The sequence below is a fragment of the Mya arenaria genome, chromosome 3, assembly GCF_026914265.1.
Source record: "Mya arenaria isolate MELC-2E11 chromosome 3, ASM2691426v1".
Taxonomy (NCBI): domain Eukaryota; kingdom Metazoa; phylum Mollusca; class Bivalvia; order Myida; family Myidae; genus Mya; species Mya arenaria.
Genome location: NC_069124.1, coordinates 45,882,661 through 45,902,146, shown reverse-complemented (window position 1 = coordinate 45,902,146; position 19,486 = coordinate 45,882,661). Strand labels below are relative to the sequence as shown.

The 19,486-nt window shown below is 33.2% G+C and overlaps 2 protein-coding genes across 7 annotated transcripts in view; one reads left to right on the top strand and one right to left on the bottom strand.

Annotated features, from left to right (window-relative positions):
- The window catches only part of LOC128228596 (protocadherin beta-8-like), a 36,519-nt gene extending 30,645 nt beyond the window's left edge, over positions 1–5,874 (top strand). For all 5 annotated transcript variants that reach the window (XM_052940001.1, XM_052940000.1, XM_052940003.1 and 2 more), the window contains 5 exons: positions 1,781–1,987; positions 2,118–2,229; positions 2,410–3,366; positions 4,197–4,318; positions 5,016–5,874. In XM_052940001.1, coding sequence (XP_052795961.1) covers positions 1,781–1,987; positions 2,118–2,229; positions 2,410–2,861 — 771 coding nt within the window. In that variant the 3' untranslated portion in view covers positions 2,862–3,366; positions 4,197–4,318; positions 5,016–5,874. The remainder of the gene's footprint in view (positions 1–1,780; positions 1,988–2,117; positions 2,230–2,409; positions 3,367–4,196; positions 4,319–5,015) is intronic.
- Positions 5,875–11,877: 6,003 nt separating this feature from the next.
- The window catches only part of LOC128227958 (syntaxin-binding protein 4-like), a 64,780-nt gene continuing 57,171 nt past the window's right edge, over positions 11,878–19,486 (bottom strand). For both annotated transcript variants that reach the window (XM_052938945.1, XM_052938944.1), the window contains exons 14-18: positions 18,145–18,288; positions 17,453–17,569; positions 16,725–16,902; positions 16,214–16,271; positions 11,878–15,730 (exon numbers count right to left, since the gene is read on the bottom strand). In XM_052938945.1, the coding sequence (XP_052794905.1) occupies positions 15,613–15,730; positions 16,214–16,271; positions 16,725–16,902; positions 17,453–17,569; positions 18,145–18,288 (615 nt within the window). In that variant the 3' untranslated portion in view covers positions 11,878–15,612. The remainder of the gene's footprint in view (positions 15,731–16,213; positions 16,272–16,724; positions 16,903–17,452; positions 17,570–18,144; positions 18,289–19,486) is intronic.

The window sequence follows — 19,486 nt, the reverse complement described above, 5'->3', positions numbered from 1 at the left end:
GGGCCGAACTTAATAAAAGTTCCTGTTTGTTTGTTTGGAATTGACACCCCTTCAGAAGTTTAAACGTTTTTCTTAGAGACCCATTGATTATCGCTTACATTGAGCGAAATCCATTGATGTGAGAAGTGTGTTTCAATATTTATTGCATAAAACTATCAGTTTGTGCAAATAAGCAGAATAATGGAGTAAATATGACACCAATCATGGTCTAAGTCACTCTGTAAATATAGCTTGTGCATACTAATTAAAAATGTCTCTGGGCTGCAGATGTATTTACATTTTGTAATGTGAAGTAATTTTTCGTTAACTGAATTCACTCCCGAATCAATTCTGAGTGTTTAATAACTATTATTTGCATATGGTAATTGCTTAATTCTGGGTTTCGTTGCCGGCTAATGATATGTTTGTTGGTTTTTATAATTTACTTTCAGTTTGTAACTGAATTAATTTCAAAAGTTCAAGTTTACTCAATGTTAGGAGCAAAAATGAAATTGCAATTTGTTGTTTGTTCATCGTTATTTAATTTAAAACTTGTGCGTGAAAAAGTTCCTATTCATTTTAGACTAAAATTGAATTTTCCCCGCTCTAATATTTTCAGTTTATTAAATTATTTGCTTTAAAAGTACGTAATGTAGAAAAGTACATTTCTGAAAAGTCCCTAGCGAAGAGACTTTTGGCTTTTCAATAGTAATTTTCATTTCACTCTCTAAATTAGTATGTTCCCCTCTGAACCTGAATAGGATGAAGCTCTTGATTAATCTCAATAAGGGGCCTGGCCCCTTGTGACACTCATTATGAATAAGGGGTCACTTTGTCCTCAGCAGGAAATTACAGCCGTGCCAGTAGGAGCTCGATTTGAAAAATGTTTTCGCATGAATCTTGCTAAAATGACGATTTTCGAGATTTATACAGTCATATTTATTGTAACATGAGAAGTTTATTGTTCGATACAAAATTGGAAATCAGAAGAATGTATAAATGGTATAAATGGGTGAAAATTGATCATGGTTCTATTTATGAACAGTAAGAATTATCATTTCATCTGTTAAAAATCATGTTTGAAAGGGAAACTTTAATTTTTTATTAGAAAAAAAAAGATATGAGGAAGATTGGTATCAGAGATTATTTTCAAATATAGAAATGTTCGACTTTAAAGAAAGTTTGAAGAGTGAAGCGTATAACAATCAAAACTTAGATAAGCGATAAATTAAAGTATTTTAATTGTTCGCAAAGACGGATTATGGTTTTGATAAACTCTGCTCCTTGGCGACTTACCACCCTCCGCAATCAGATTTATGTGTATTTTAATTTGAAGCGTTACCATTAACGGCAATTAGGTAGTCAGTTGTGAAATATAATGTTTCCTTAATGTTTACCCATTGCTGCAAATATGGTTTAATTGTTGCTAACAATGGCTGTAATTATGGCCTATTTCTTTTGATAATTTCTTGCACTTAAAAGTACATAAAAATAAGAACAAAGACATTTTGGAAAATATGTTTCTGCTCATGCAAAAAAATCTTTACTCAAAAATGAAAATGAATAGCTCTTATCAGAGAAAATAGAATTAAGTAATTTAAGGACATGCGTGTTTATAAAGAAATACAGAACATGAAGACGAAGAAAAACACTCTAAATTAACCATGAGGAAGTGCAACACATTCTTTAGTCTCGAACATTTTGAAAACCTGACTTGAATTTACAATTCTTTTTATAATAAAAACTGTTTGGAAGGAATGCTTCAAAAATATATCTATAATAGTTTTTTCTCTCATTCCAGTCATCCCTGCGTTACTTGCCACAGCAGTTTCCCCACCATGCCTCATCCCCCGCGTCTCAAGACGCACGAGACCACATGTCCGGCTCCCCGACAGTGCTTGATTCCCGGGAGCTACAGCACGAGGCAAACAACCAGCTTCACTCCCTCAAACTTCAGCAGGTGATACTGCAGAATCGCGCTAAACAGTGGGTCGAGCAGCAACACCAGGTATGCATGTTAGAATTATTATTTACATTGTTGTATTTAAAAAAATGGGCATAATAATAAAACTGTTTAATAATAATATAATAAGTTATTTGTCAACAATCATAATAACCATCCATTTTTCTCTCACCAGTTTGGTACGTGCCCAGATGACCACCACAGCGAGGGATCAGCCGAGACGATACCCAGTGACAGTGGACGGGGTTGTAGCGAAGAAGACGACATGTTCAGCACGCCCTCTGCTGGTAAGTAGTTCTGACAGAGTTTATTATAAATTTTGTAATTTTCAGTAACATTGAATGTAGTCTGAAATTTTCATGTTGTATTGAAAGATTATGTGCGAAGCTCATTATTATGCATATGAGTAATTATAAAGATGTAACATCTGGTTTAGAATATTAATTCTCATTATCTCCTTTTTTCAGATGATCCAAAGCTGTTTGAGTTATCTAGTCCCGAGTCCCAGCGCAGTAGCGGGCTGATTCCACCCCCCAAGCCCTACCATGCTGTTCTAGAGCCACAAAATTCCACCAGCATTTACACAAAGCAACCCTGGTCTCGTAGACCCCACCTTGCCTCGCATCGTGACACAAGACCAACACAAAGTCAGCTCAGTTTGAACAGAAATCTTAACATTCGTCATTCAGGATATTTAGACAGTGTTTCCAGTATTAATAATGAAAGCCAAAATCGTATGTCATGGGGTAGTGCATTATACGGCAATGTGATGCCGATGGACTTCACGGGTGATTCCGCGTTGCATTCGTTCTTCGACAAAACACCCATGACTTACGCCAATGCCTATCGAGACGATGAAGACACATGTTCAACCACCACCTCCGGAAGTTACACAATATACTCCGAGGAAATCTTGTGATCCATACTGACTCTTAATTAAGCCAGACTGTGATAGGTGATAGGTGGTACAATAAGAGACGATGACATGTGTTTTGAGCTCGTGAGCAAATTGGTGCTATCTTTTCATCTGTCTTTTTGACATTGTGTCGATCTCATTGTATTCAATGTTACATGAGAATAAACATTCATTATGTGATCTCAATAATGACTTATACAGAGTAACCAATGAATGTCGTTGAAAGATAAAGGCTTAAAAAGGCTAGAAAACACTACAATATTCGATGAAAAGCTGCCAAGTTTATAATCCTAGAATATCTGATTGGAGAGGTCGCTGTCATACATTCAGACGAAGACGGTTACATCATGTCTTGTCAGGTGTAAATCCCGCTGTGAGGACCCTAATCTGCCGGGCACGCCATTCTTAAAAGGGCTCTAATCTCCTGGATCCCTCGATATGCCTGTTCCTGAGCTCAGCATGGCTACAGCCTCAGTATAGACCCGTTTACCAAATCTCATTCTTCTAGGTATGTAAACTGTTACATTGTTTGTTCTGTTATGACACAAAGTTTACTCACGGCATCAAGTTGGTTTGGAGATTTACAAATTTTCACACCAGGAAAGGGCTAAACATTATCTTTGCTGACTAGGGATAAGAAACAATCCCACAACAAGCATTAATCCTATGCTCTTTTGAATGAAAGTTTATTTCAATTTTAAATTCATTGAAAAAGATTAACAAATAATGAGCAAATTGACTGTTGTTTGGTAAAAAATCTTCACATATCCAACAATTGCACAACTTTTGTGAAAACTGTGCAGTCACTTAGGTCACGAATTTTTGCGATTTTAAGTCATTAGTAGATTTTGTTATCTAAAGGATACATAGCGATCTTAGTATGGGAGGCTTTCCCCTCGGGAGTCCGGTGACAAATTATTGACCAATCTGTCTTATATGAGAATAATTACCAAACGCTGTGTTTTATCTTTCCCTTGGCTGCTAAGACAGGATGACTAAATTCCGGTTTAATCTTCAACAGATTAAGATTTAATTATTCCCAAGTTTGCATTGTCCGTCATTGAGTTTCACTTGCAGGGGGTGTAGGAAGGGGTCATTCTAATTTAGGACCTTTAACACACCACCTCGCATGATTTATACCTCATTTCAATTGTAGAAATTCATCATTTTTAGATATCAAAGAAATTCATTGAAATAAATATTTTATTGGTTAATTGGATCAGAAACAATTTATTGAATATTGATTGCCAAAATAACAGACGAGACTCTTAAACATGAAGAGTTTATTGTTGTATTAAGGACTTCCCATTCAAACCTGGTTTTATTTTATTATTTCAGAGCGAGGAAAAAGTGGGCTGGGGCAAAAAAGCTGCGAGGCCAGTTGGAATACTGATCAGTCCATGGGGCGCTACCAGTGACGATTATTATTACAAGTGTGCAGCACCATGCCCAAATACCAGGTATGGTGCAGTTTTAATACCAATATAAATGACATCCATAACCATTAATTTCTAATAAAACACAGATTGGTGATATTTTTGGCACAGAGCAATAATCTTCCGCCACCCAAATTGTTTGAGATTTTCAACTACTTGTTTGATTAAAATGGTTTTGAATTGCTTTGTTTTCTGTTTAAGTTTTTATAAAGCTTACACAATACAGATTCAAATCGAAACCCATTATTAAGTGTATTTAAAAAAATCATTCTGACATTTTGTATTGAGAAATGAGTATTGTCAAAGTTCTCTCTAAATTGGCGTTAAAAGCTTTTACTGATAAAGTTTTATATTCCAATTCAGCCTCATGCAAATTTGTTTTCTATCTTCATTAGAAACAAAAGCTGCCCAATGCTAATTGCATGTTCCCAACCAGTGCAGCAATTTGCATTTTGATTAAGAAAACGTGGGAAATCAATACATTTTGAAATAAAACGGATATAAAATAGGATATACACCATTTTAATTGATGGCATGAGACTAACTTGCTCCCAATGGTTCTATATTTCACACTTTGTTTGAATAATTAATCGGATCTGGGAATAAAGGCCGAAGCCTTCAGATTTGGTGACTTATTTCGAGGGATCAAAGACGTTTGTTTCAGTATACCGCTGTTTTTATGATTGTAAGGTTCATTATTTTCATTTCTTTATCTTTATAGGATCGGAGATGTGATCAGTCTGGATGTCCTTGCGGCTGGGAGAATATGGATGCCGAGAATACAACAATGACATCGGTCCGGAAACAGGTCATGACGATTGGAAGGTTGAAGCGATCAGCAATGTAATACCATTCTTGGGATGATAAACTGGCTTTCCTGAAGACTTTGTAGGGATTAACTTTAGAACTTTTGTGTGCGAGATTAAATGTCGCTTGGAATCCAACAACACCATCTGTACGGAGACGGGTCATGATGAACGAAAGAACCGAAACATGCGGTGACTGGTACCATAATACCATTCGTGGATAATTGGCTTTTCTAAGCAGAGACTTACTTTAAAAATAATAGAAAGTGTTATTGGTTCATAAGCAGAAGAAAATCGACATTGACAATTCATATTTTGAATGCATTTGATGCATTAGTGAAAGTCACTTACTGTATACGGGAATCTGTAACTTATTTTATTAATTCTAGTGCTTGTGTTTTAACACTCCCATTTGTAAATTCTACAGTTTAACTGTAAATATTGTTGTATATATTCATGTTATTAAGTATTATTATTGTTGATGACGCTGTTATAATGTTTCAATTATTGGATTATAGTGCATGTACCAATAAATTTACTACATTTACTGATAAGATATTGGTGGATGTTGTTGCAGATGCAATATGAAGATAGATCACATTGTTTGTATTTCATGTATATTGTTAACAGCTGTTAAATTAAAGGGCAGCTAAAGTTGTTCAAATTATACATGCAAAGTGAATTGATTTATTTTGTACATGTGTTGAATAGCAATCGAAATAGTGCATTGAAAATAATAGAAAATGATCTCAAAATAAAAAATGAGAAAATTATTATGTGTCTTTTTATATTATTTCAGAACTTTTATAGTAAATACTTTAACATACATTTTAAGCGAATAAGGAAAGATAACCAAAAATAAATGGTTTAAATGCTAGCTGATCACGTACAGGTTATAATTATAGAGAGAGAGTTTTTAAGAAAGAGAGATAGTTTTAGAAAGAGAGATAGTTTTAGAAAGAGAGAGAGAGAAAGAGAGAGAGATAAAAAAAGAGCACATTTTGTGTATGCATACCAATTAAAGCATGTCTCTTTTTTGCGAAGAAATCAGTGAAGAATTGTCTTAGGTCGAGCAATAAATTAAACCTTTGTCATTTAATAAAAAAAAAAGGTTTCAAGATATTTAAATGAAAATGTGTACATTTGTTTCCAGTTTCAATTTGCAAAGACACGCTAAGGCCCATAACTCTGGCATAAATAATAAAGTTATGCCCCTATTTACAGGGCTATTTAAATGAAACTGTTAAAAGTGTTATTGCAGTGAAACTTTGGAAAAGGGCGATAACTCAAATAATCTGAACAGAACATGCTTCATCTCAAAGGGACACTTTATGTGAAGTTTCATTGAAATCCTGCCAAATAATGTTGATACTAGGAAGCACAAACACATTATATAGTTGTAAATCCAAGAGATAGGCCATAGCTCTGCCAAAATTGAACAATAAAGAATGTGCATACGTTATGTAAACAAGGGGAGCTGGTAGTACCAGAAACTTAACTCTATAGTAAAGTTTAAAAACTGTGACTAGTGTGACCCCTCCAAAAAATTTTTTCGTCAGAGTATACTTTTTATTTCAAAAAACTAGTAAAAAAAAGAAAAAAAGTGATAAAATAGTAGTACCTCCATACATCCTGTGAACAATTGAAACCAAATAAATATTGGTTCTGAGAAAAGGGTACAAGACAAATGCTTACGCCCCCTTTAACCTCAAATCCTGGTCCGCCCCTGCAAAGGGTGTAGATATATCGCCTGATACTTGTTAGGCGGATGACAAAGGCAAACAAATATGTCTCCCATGTCATAAACAGATTGATTATCTGAAAAAATCATAATGATGAAAGGGTTATGGTATAAAAAGGTTTTCAATAACATGAATTTTAGTGCATGTTCACAAAATTATTATGACCCTAACATGTCCCTTTTGCTAGCTATTCAAACTCCATCTAGAGTTGACCAGAGCATTTACAACATTGAACTTCAACTTTGATATTCATTTCCACGTTGTTGACAATGTTTATGACAACCATAAATTTACGGAAGCTCATTTTGCACGCATATAACTTGTTTATTGTACATTTTACAAGGAATTTAGTACCGCAATATTGCCTGAATTAAAATATCATTTTAATAATAATTTATTATGACAGGCATAAAATCTGTACTCATGAGTAAATTTGGGGTCCAAATAGAAAAAGGTTTGTTGAGGGAAATCACTGTTTAAGTTTTATATTCAAATTAACTTGGAGAAAGTGAGAAAGAATTAACGCTTCCGAAATTTAATAGGATCGGGTTGTTATATAAATGTAAAATATATAAAAATATACAAATACTTTTCATTTTATTTACATAGTGGTACATCAATTAAGTTAAAGGGGCACACAATTTAGGTTGATGAAAATGATGGGGTTTTTTTTGGTTTTTTTTTTTTAATTTTTATGCATTACTGATTGGTCTTTTATGATTGTAACCAAAACATGCCTATAATTTAAGTACAGATAAAGAATATTAGCCTTATTTTGTTTTTCAATTTCCACATTTAAAAAATGGCCCAAACATGGCTTATTCTTTTATTGGGACTGAAATCATAATATGCTTCATGCATTTTTTGTTTTAATCATTAAAGCCAAACGACTTAAACATGATAATGCATATAAATTAATTTTTTTTTATTTCTGGCATCAACCTTTATTGAGGGAAATCACTGTTTAAGTTTTATATTCAACTTAAGAAAAAAAGAAATTTCAGTCAAATTGTAAATTATAGTTACGGCACCCACAACTTGAGAGACTTTTTTGTACCACGTTGTCAAGAACTTTTTAAGTCAACCAATACTTAAGCATATGATTAAATTCTGAATAATGAAAAAATATCAAAGAAATATTTTTTTTATTATTCAGGTCAAAACCATTCTTTGCTTAGATACATTAGACTTATGGAAAAATTAAAATTTATAATGTTCAGTTACACTTGTAAGTTATGTATTATCAATTTAACTTGATAAAAAATTAAGAATGATTTTAGCTGGTAAAAAGTTGATGTATTGTCACATTAGTCTCATATCTCTGGGCCTGATTTCTCAAACAGGTTTAATCCCTTTAAATAACAATAAGATAATGCAATTAGCTCACTATTTTTGTTTTTTGGTATAATTTGTGTATTATTCTTTTCTTAACAAGTTTTAAGACTTTTAAAGAAAATAACTTTTTGATGATAATCACAAAAAAAAATAATTGTATTTTAGTATTTTGATTAAATGAAATAAGACTTAAGCTTTTTATGCTGAAACTTTTTAAAAAATTAGACCAAGGTGTTGTTAAAAGTTGCTTTTAGAGGGAGGCTGTGGAGTTGTGTAAACACTTGTATCTTTAACTGTAACTAAAAAAGCATAAAGATATTCATATGAAGCTTGGTACACATGTTTCCAATGACAATACATTTATAAGTAGCAAGCTGGCCCATCACTCCAGCTAAGTTATTGTAGAGTTATGCTCCTTGCAATAGCCGACCATTGTTGGATATCGAGTTTGATATTCAAGCTTTCATCGGTGATGAAACTCTTACGGTAAATTCTACGAAAAATGTCCTTATCTTTAAATAATTAAGTCACTAGAAAAAAATCGGCAGCCTTTACTACGGTCATTTAATATTACATGTATTTCATGTTTCTTTGAAGTTAAATGTATGGACATGTCCATATGTCCGCAATATCTGGTGATAATTTATGGTCACTTATCAAAAACATCAATCTTGTTCATTTTTTTTAATACCGAAAGATTACGCTTAGATAACCTTCATGTAATTTTAATAAGATCCCATAAACTGTTGAAAATGATGCTAGAGCTCAGCTTCTACCTTCATAAAATCACAATAATTTGAATCTTGTCGCTATAGCTGATGTGATAATGGATATAAAACACACGCAACCATGAAAAAAAGATGTATAGAACCATTGTCGGCAATTTTGTTAATGGTGCGATGCTAAGCTCATCTAAATACTACCATGTTTTAATAAGTCATTGTGAAGAAAAATGGAATAATTATAATGAATTTATAGGTGTATCTTGAGTATGTTGTTACAATATTTTCAACATTCAATTAAATTTAGAGGCCAAATAAAGAAGTCAAATAAAATGAAGACAAAATTACTTATTAACTAGCAAGGGTGTGTGTACCTTTGCACGTGCAAGTAAGCCCAGGCAAACAAATAATATCTGATGTCCGCAAAATGGCAAGTGCTTAAATCTCGAAATCAGGAATAACAATTGAATGCTAAAGATTTCTAGTTAATGTTTGTCGTAATTCCACTGAATGTTGGCGTACATAATCTAGATAATGCTTAAAGAGGTTTTTTTAAGGAGCATATTCTTCAAAATGTTTTTTAAGAATCAAACACCCTGCTCCCACCCTGTATAACATTTTGAAACCAAACTGATGAAAGACCCTCACATGTCGACACATCTCTCAAGTGTACAGGCGTACAGTTCAAACTGCTTCAGGTACGCCCTGTACTAAAAAGCATTGTTATTGACTGATTACTCTGCAACTGTGGAAGAGATAAAATTCTTGTCCTGCCCGGCCAAAGTTGACATTGTCATCTATAAAAGTTTCAATTGATTCCATTAGACAGTTTTTAAGTAATGGCATTGACAAAATCCACAATATAAAAAAATGAACAAGGGGATGATAGCTCCTACAAAGTGCCCTAAAGGTATAATTTTTGCAAGTCGCACAACTTTACATTGCCAGAAATCTATGTTTCCTGTTTAAATTAATGATTAAAGAATAATACTAAGAATAAGAATACTGACAAAAACAGTCTCTCTTTAGGGGAGACGTTACTAACAGTGTATGTTTAATTTGTCATCTTTTCAAACCCTTTGATTGCAATCATTTGTGTAATGGTGTTCAATCTTGGTACCAAAAAATGCATATCAACAGTTTGCATAACTGTACATTTCTTGATGTTATTGTTTTCAATATAAAACAGTTAAGTATTAATTTGAAACAAGAGGCCCAAAAAGGTCTATGTTCTACTGGCAGGACCTTTTTGATACCATAAATAACTTTGTTTCACAAAGGGCAAAGGGAAAGAACTACTACAAAAATAAACAAATCTCTGTACTAAGTTGTCTCCCTTACAAAATACATTGGCTAGGGCTGCAGCATTTGAAGGGCCTTAATCCAGTTATGAATTTGTGTATCTGGCTGGTTTAAGAATGGGACCAAGCTCTAAAGAGATATCTTACTACTGTATTAATTGAGATACAATCAAATTTAAAGACTGTATCACATTCATAAGCAATTGTTTATGGTTCCACTGACTTTTGGACGATGGACACCATACCATGGCATAAGCTCTACTGACCCTCTACAACAAAAAGACCCATAAAAGTTTCAATGTGAAGCACACATTCTAGAGCTGGGATGTTTTTATGGAAGTGTTGCAATAACGCTTAATGTTAATTGTGTTAATCATTAATGTTAATCATGGTCTTTCCGCACCTATCATATGCATTATAATGGCCAGACATCTAGCGAAGCTGAATTTTTTTACTGTCACTCTCAGGTCTCTGCCTATAGGTTGATAGGCACTTCTTTTTTTATTTGTTTTGAAAGAGTCCAATGAAAAAATCCACCCTAATTTCATTAAACCATTAACTGGTTTTATATTTTTGATATTGTACAGAGGCATGAGCACAGCAGTTAGTATTCAGACATTTCCCACAAGACACTAAGATGGCTATTATTTATTTTTGGTCTTCTGAAACCATTAGGTCACTGCTGGGCTATGCATGGCAATAGTTAAGAAGACAAAAAAATAAACACTAACTATAACAGTCACAATTATTTGGATAACAGTTTACCTCTAACTAATTATTGCTTATAGTATGTTATAACTACATGCCAAGTGACTGGATGTGGTCCAGAATGCACTCTCTATTATTAAGATCGAGAATGCTACTTCAGACTGACATTTTGTTTAAGTCTGAGCAATACACATAAGTTATAGTTGTTATTCTTTGAATTCAGTCCAATACCTGCAATCAGACATAAAAAATTCATGAATATCTCAGAGATTAAAAACATTCTGCCAGACTAGAATTTTGCTCACAAATGGCGGATGCAACATTGATTCCTTGAACAATAAACTGTACCTAACTTCAGTGAGTAAATTTTCTTTGGAGAAATGTGACATACCTTTTTAACTGTTTAAATCAAGTGGCTTTACTGACCCCTCCGAGGCGGTACCGAACAATCCTCGATAAACACATCAATTTTTATATACCGGTAGTATATTTATGCACTGTGTTGTTATGTTGAGTTTTGTGCTGTTGTTCCATGTGTCTTGTTTGTGATTTCTTGTTACCCGGTATTGTGTTCTATCTCCATGGCATTTAAATGGGGTTTATGTTTAAACTTTTGGCTACTGAGCGTGTTTCTGTAGTTTTTCATATAAATTTTGAATGGAATTTTACAGAAATATATGTTTGTCATGTACATAAAACACTAGGAATGGCATTTTTTCAAACCTTAAGTTTTGCCTATTTACATTTAAATGAATGGGGAAATAAGTTTGTAGTGTATAACCATAATTCACAAGCTTCAGGTTAAGTGTCCATATGAACTAAGGGAGTTAATTTCTCTGATATTATCTTTTGAATGATATCAGTTTCCTCCCTTTGACATGTTTTTATCAAGCTGTTCAATAGACTTTATTTTTATGCATTTCCTTTATACACAGAAATAAATAAAGTCATGCACAATGTTAGCACCTTTATTATAAATAATGAGATTACAAGTTTTTCTGTTTTTCTATACAAAGTTAATACGTTCGAAAGAATGGTTATATAATCTTGTTAATACACAGCTAAAACAACCAAAAGACTTCTATCGAAAAACACATAAATATCTTAAGCTAATAAATTGTAAAACAAAGTTAAATAAACTAAAGAAAATACATATATTGCAGTAAATCATGACTCCATTTACCAATGTCTAATAAGGCTGATTATGAATAAATAATTATAAAAACATAAGCAATAGAAATAAAAAAAATATGTTGTAAATACAAGCTTAAAAATTCCTATCAGAAAAAAATTAGCCCACTAACAATTCTACGAGTAAAAAATATGGGACTTGGATTTCAATGATCCAAAATAAAATAAGGATTTTGAAAAATATCTATGGTCATACACTTTAATTTTAATTTTTCATTATGCGCATACTTTTTCTGTATATTAAAGGGACTGTACACCAGATTGGCACCAAAAAAAGTTTTTTTCTGTAACGAATCTATAATTTAATAGAATGTGTTACAATTTGATATCATAATTGTAAAAAAAGTACCAAAATGTAAAAAAAAATAGTGTTGGAGACTGGTTTCGAACCCGTGTCACCCAAATTGCAGTCCAGTGTTGTATCCACTGCGCTACAAAGGATTACTCCAAACGAGAGGTATATTTAAGTTATCTACCTAACTTGGTAATATCACGTGATAACATCGACTAGCCAATCAAGCATTAGGAATGAATTCCACTAGGTAGACATACCCAGTATTCTTTTTTTATGGAAAAATACAAAATAACTGCTAAACTTGAATAAATTGTAAACTATGTAGTACTTTAGTTAGTAAGTTTCAATGCATTGTACACATTAATACCAAGTTTATTTTAGTTTTTGACAATCTTCTTTTTTTCTTGCAAATTAATCATCTGGTGCACAGTTGCTTTAAAAAAAGATATGCTGTAACTGGTACACAATGTATAATGTACACGTAAAATGGCACAGGAACATGAGCATGAATGATCGAGGTAAGTGATTTCAATCTTCCTAGATATTCATTTAAAGATTAAACACATGTTTCAATATCATTGGCCAGCTTAAAAATGACATTTCAAAAACTAAAAAGTCAATTTGTATACCACGTGATAAATAATGTCATGCTACGTCGGTAGGCAACATTTTGCTTCGAATGTCTTAAAACAAAGAAAACTTTTCCTTTTCTGCATCATTTTAAATGAAACAAAGGTAGTCTATGTCACTCAAAGAGCCCCACCTTTGTCTTATTACTGGGGTTTTATGATATGATTAGTTTCCACAAACACTTCGACAAACCTGTGCTCCATCAGGTGGCGTTTCAGGAAAAGCTTAGCTTAAAGAAACGAGACTCTAAATCAAACTCTAGAAAAAGACCAAAGGCAGGGCTACGTTAGCGATGTAGACTGCACTCTGTTTCATTTAAAATGGTGAATAAAAAGTGAAGTTATCTTTGCTTGAAGTCTTCATTTGAAGCAAAATGTCGCCTTCCAACGTAGCATTTATGACATAATTTATCACATGGTATACACACAATAGTTAACTGCAACCACAACACAAGTTATTGGAATTATCATACACGAGCACTTCAAAGCGAGTATATAATTTCAATAACGAGTGTAATGGGTGACATAACTGCTATGTACTATGTTGTCAAGGACAACGCTCAATAACTAGCATGGGGTATAGGTGAATAACATTGTAATTTATCAATGTGCTACTTATTGAACGGTTAAGCTCCGCCTACTTGTTACCATTCAAATACGGTCAATAATGTGTAGTCAAAAGCAAAGGAAACACTCTAAAACATTGTACGAAACCACTAAGACTGCACAAAAATAAGATTCATCAAACTGTTTAACCACTTTGTGTTCTTATTAACATAAATCACTGAGTACAGGATGCTAGCATAGATAGGACGCAGGCAAAAAATACAAAAAAATGGAGAAAAAACCTCAAATAAAACCATAGACAGGACACTGACAAAATGTCAAATTCAGCAGCCACTATATTTGTTTTGACGAATATTATTGAATAGTGAAAATGGCAGTGGTTATTAAATAGTAATATAAGTAGGTCTGCATTAACGGAATTACTTAATATATCGCAATAAATTCACAACAAGGAATCAGTCATTTCTAGATAGAAAAATAATTATAGTAGAATAAAACTGTAAAGTTTTGTAACATGATTGATTATATAGTAAATAGTTAAAAACATTTTCCTTGCAACTTTCATAGTAACACAAAGCATAACAAAATTTAAAAATAATTTGTTTGCCTATGTATAATTACATGTTATATCATATGTATATTTGTGGAGTTAAAATGATCTACATGAATAACAATACAATACCAAACTTTATACCAGCATTCGTTGTCTTTTTAAGTAACAAGTTACAACATCTATAAAAAATATTTTCTTTAAATCAAAAACCTGCATATTTTAGGAACAGGGCACTATGGCACAACAATAAACGGCATTTAGTGTTTTCAGTCATGTCTCTGTCTATGCCATTGCCAGAAGGGTTCTGATTGATTTATTTAGATAACCTCTGACGAAAACAACGGCCAATTTCCCAAGTCGGTTATTTATTGGTCTACCACTGTGCAATGGCTTGTATAGAGACATAGGTGCCAAACACTAAGACAGCGATTTTTGCCAAATTTAGGACCCAAATTATTCCAAATTTATAGTTAAGTAAAGAAAAAATGAAAAATAACTTTTACATCGAATAGTTATCTGAATAAAGTATAACAGATCAACAGCATGTCACATATAATGTTTCATGTAAATTGTATTTGCTTACAATACTGTAATTACAACCTGAATATATAGAAGGAAATATTACATTCTTGCTGGCACCCTTATATCTAAGTAAAATATAGCTACATTTTGTATGACAAAATAAATATTTCTAGAATTAATAGAGAAATAATGGACGGTATAAGCGAGATTCATGGATTTCGAGACATTTCAGGGATAAAATTAAATGCTATATAAATGCATAGATTTAAAAGGACTAGATGCATACATAATCACAACACGTTGTGAAAGAGATAGTGTAAACACATTTTTCTTCAAGAAAAAGTGGATACGATGAATGATTTTAAGTAACATAACATTTTTCTAGGTAATAATTTCTCTAGGCTAAGGTATGATGTTACATGGGTCATTTACTGTAATACAGTAATGTAATATTCTTGTTGGGAGTGTTTAATGATTCGGTTTAAAGATTTATGTGTTTTTTAGATGCATAGCACCCCTAATAATATGAACAACAATATCCAAACATAAAGGAAGTGAAACAATATAGTACTCATTAAAAAAAAGTCATATAACAAATTCTCTGAATATATTTTTCCCTAACCTCACTTTTACTTATGTCTCAAATGGAATTTTGCATGACGAATAAATATTATTTTAAGACGTAAAATAATTATGAGATGAAACTTCTGGTTAAAATAAAGTTCCTGTTGCGATATTCAAGTTAGGGTTGTACTTAGGTGATTTAAAAAAAAAAAAATAATCATAGATTTTCAGCCATGTTCTCACTATAATAGTTTGCAAAATTTAAAATGTATCATCTCTATGTAGATTATGTAAATCCCCATATTTCACAAGCATAGGTAGATAAAACTGATTATTATGCACAACTGTATGTTTGAACTGGCATCTTCATCTATGTTATCATGCTACAATGAGTTTGGTTTATCCTGACTTGGACTCTTCTCCTCTGTGGGGGTGTCAGCTGGGGGAACATGGGATATGTTAGACAGTGGGTGAGTCCATGTTGTCACCTGATTTAAATGGCTGAAATAAAAAATGTATAGTGTAATGATTTTATCAGAAAAATGTCTTTCAATTGGTAAGATAACAGTAAAGACTATAATGTTATTATTATTATCCATTTTAAATTTGATGCCATTATTTGAATTTGGAAACAATTTTTTCTATATCATCCTATCATGTGGCATATTTTGTGGTTCTTTTTGTACATACCCAGTATATCGAACACAATTTTCAAAATTTCCTAAACGTCTTTTATTAATGTTAATCTCAGGCTGTAATAAACTTTTACAAGCAATAAAACAAAAGAGGGTCTAATGGTTCTAAAAGTGTGAAAGTGCTTCTCATCCACGAGGTCACCCGAAAGTTGAAGCCCAACCAATGAAACAATGCCTTTCAAATTGGACACAAGTACAGGTTTCTACCAAGGAAACAGACTTGAAAGTGATTTCCATCAGCTTATAAATTTGTATAAACTGAATCCGAAGGAGACAGAGGAGTACTCACTTGATGTAGTACTTGACTCCATCAGCTGTGTAGTTCTCCTCCCAACCAAACGGCAAAGCTGAAAAACAAAAAGACATTTTCTTTAAATAAATTACCCTTTAAGACGTTATGTTGTAATAACTTTATGGTGTTACACAACAATATCTAAAGAGGTTTGGAGAGATGGCCATGTTGCTAACATAATGTTTCACACAATGCCATCAGTCACAATTACAATTACCATGACGTCATGACGGCTACGACAGCGCACAGCAGTAATACCATTCAAAATATCAGAGATACTGTATCTGCTTATCGTAGATAGTATAAATTTTGCAAAATTTCTCAAGGATTTTATTTAAAAAGAAATCAAGCATCTTCATGTCCCAAATATAAAACCTAGCAACGTATCTAAATGACTGTAACTTTCTGATGATTATACTATTGTGTCACAAATTATTGAAGCCCTGCAAAATTGACCAATCTACAGTAATAAGTCATTAGATCGTGTTCCTGCAATATGGGTACTTACGCTGGCCATCAATGAGCCCCCTGACAGACTTGATCACATCCAGAGCCTCCCCACCCAGGGCCTTGCTGGCAGCCGTGCTAGGGGGTTTGTGTTTACCCAGGATACCAGGGGACTTAGCCCCGGTCAGAGGCCGGGATTTGGCCCCACCTGCTGAGTCACCCAGGGTATCTTTGACATTCTGTAAATCAGTACCAAACACAGGTAAAAAGGTATGCACTGAAATTGGTTGAACGAAAAACAGAATAGTATTCATAATACATGTGATTACAAGCTTGTATATATTTTTTTATATCAGTTAAAATTTATATCTGTTTTACTTTCATAAAAATAAGTTCATATTTAAATTCATGATGCAATGTCAATTTTATGCCTTACGAGACTAATCTATTTCAGCTGGATTCAGTGTTGAGATTAATCTATTCAAGATGAATTATGAACAGTGCGGAAAACAGATATCAATTCTGCTGCAAACCTCAGCAAACTGATATCCATTCTGCTACAAACCTCGGCAAACTGATATCCATTCTGCTACAAACCTCGGCAAACTGATATCCATTCTGCTACAAACCTCGACAAACTGATATCCATTCTGCTACAAACCTCGGCAAACTGATATCCATTCTGCTACAAACCTTGGCAAACTGATATCCATCCTGCTACAAATCTCAGCAAACTGATATCCATTCTGCTACAAACCTCCACAAACTTATAAGAATTCTGCTACAAACCTCGGCAAATTGCAGCAGCTTTTCAGTGGCCACTTTCAGTGTTCTTTTCTCATTTTCGGCCTTGCGTAGCTGACATGTAAGCACTGCTAACCGTCGCTGTGTTACCGGGTCATTCTCCTGATAATACATTATATAGCATGTTCTTTACCATGTTCCTGATATTTCCTATTTTGTAATAAGCATTAAAAATACTAAACTTTAATAAAGTATGTAATCCCGTACCATTTTATCATGAAACCTAAGAGATACTGGGTATGTTTGATAATGCTAAGGGTCATTTCCTCAGGGATCCTAGGAGTGATACCAGAGCTAGGAGAGATTTCCTGTTTTTGCAGTAAAAAAGTGGCTTGAGTAAAATAATATTAAATCAAGATCTATGGGTCTTGCTATATTATACCTGTGCATATTGTCTCTGGCAACATGTGTACCAAGTTTCATTTGAATATCTTAAGTATTGGTCAAAGTTCAAGATTTTGCACGCTGCCAAAGCCAAGGACACCAAGGCAATGCCATACCTAAACTTTTTTCCTTAAAACACAGATGAAATAAAACTGACACAAGTCATTTAAGTAAATTATGTGCAAGCTCCAACCAAAAATTGCTATATGGACATATACCAGTGATAATATCACAAAAAGGCAAATATTTACATTATTTCAAATTTCACACATCCCGACCTCAAGGCTACATACCACTTGTCTGTTAAGCTGCAGCTTCAGCTGGGCTATTTCACTCTCGAGAAGATGGACGACCTCCTCATAATCATGTTCCATGTCTCGGGCCACCTTCTGGGCCTTTGCGGCCAGGTGGACCTTGCTGCGCATCTCACGCTGCTCCTGTAGAATGGACATGAGTTCTGAGTTTCATTTATTTATAAGTGAAATCAATCAACTTTACATCATTACAGATTACTTCAGACAATGGTCATGGTTTTTCACTATTTCCATCAATTTTAAGATTTTATAACGCACATGATTTTTTTAAATTCAGTTCTTTAAAGTCTTCAAGACTGGTGCTGAGTTTCTTTATATCATTCTTATATAAAGAACAACAATATTATGTTTGATTATAATTCACAGACAAAACCAAAAAACCATGTGAGTTTATTTACAGTAAAGCTTATTTGCACTGATTTAAATATCCTTTACATTTTTGTTTAAGTTTTTTTGGGACAATACCAGCACTGATGACAACTTTACTAAAGCAACGAAAATACCTCAACTTTTGTTGAAAAACACAAAATAACAAGTGCTGTCAAAGGACAGTGTGCTCCCCTATATGCTGATTTGTCTAAGAAATGAATGCATTAATGATGTTATATGTGCCTGTCAAAACAATCAATACAAAAAGTAAATCAAGGGCCATAAATTGTATTTAGATTAATATGGGGTAACCTACCATAATTGTGTGATGGCCTGGAACAACAGTTACTGTGTGAATTTTGAAGTCCATTGAATGAACCTTATTTGAGATTTGAGTTAAAATCCCAAGTTGCTCTTGAGTTTAATCAAACTTTTGAAAACAATCAAGGGCATACATGTCATATTTCTGGAGACCATTCAGGGGGATTTGTTCAGAAAGGCTGAACATTCAGAGGAATTTGGTAGTATTCAGGGGGATTTTTTCAGCAGGTCTAAGTTGGCAAAATTTCAAAGTATTTTTAGACGCAAGTACGAACAAATGTATTCACATATATGTATTGCTATAAATATAAAGAATTATTTTATGTATCATAATTCATCATATTCTTATGATACACTGTCATGTCATACTGTAATGCACTTGCAGACACAATATGTTATTTGAAAAATATGTTTTCGAGACAATCAAATTGGTTTACCTTCCTCCAAAGTCTTTATAAAAATCTGCTTAATATATCAGCTATGATGACGCTCAGACAATAAGAGGAAGGAATAAATATTATTCATTTCTTCCTTTTCCCAAATAGTAATATTTCTTTGCCTTTGATCATCACTACAAATAAATTAATCACTTGTTGCAAAAATTTCCTTTTGGCATTTATCAAACCTTTTT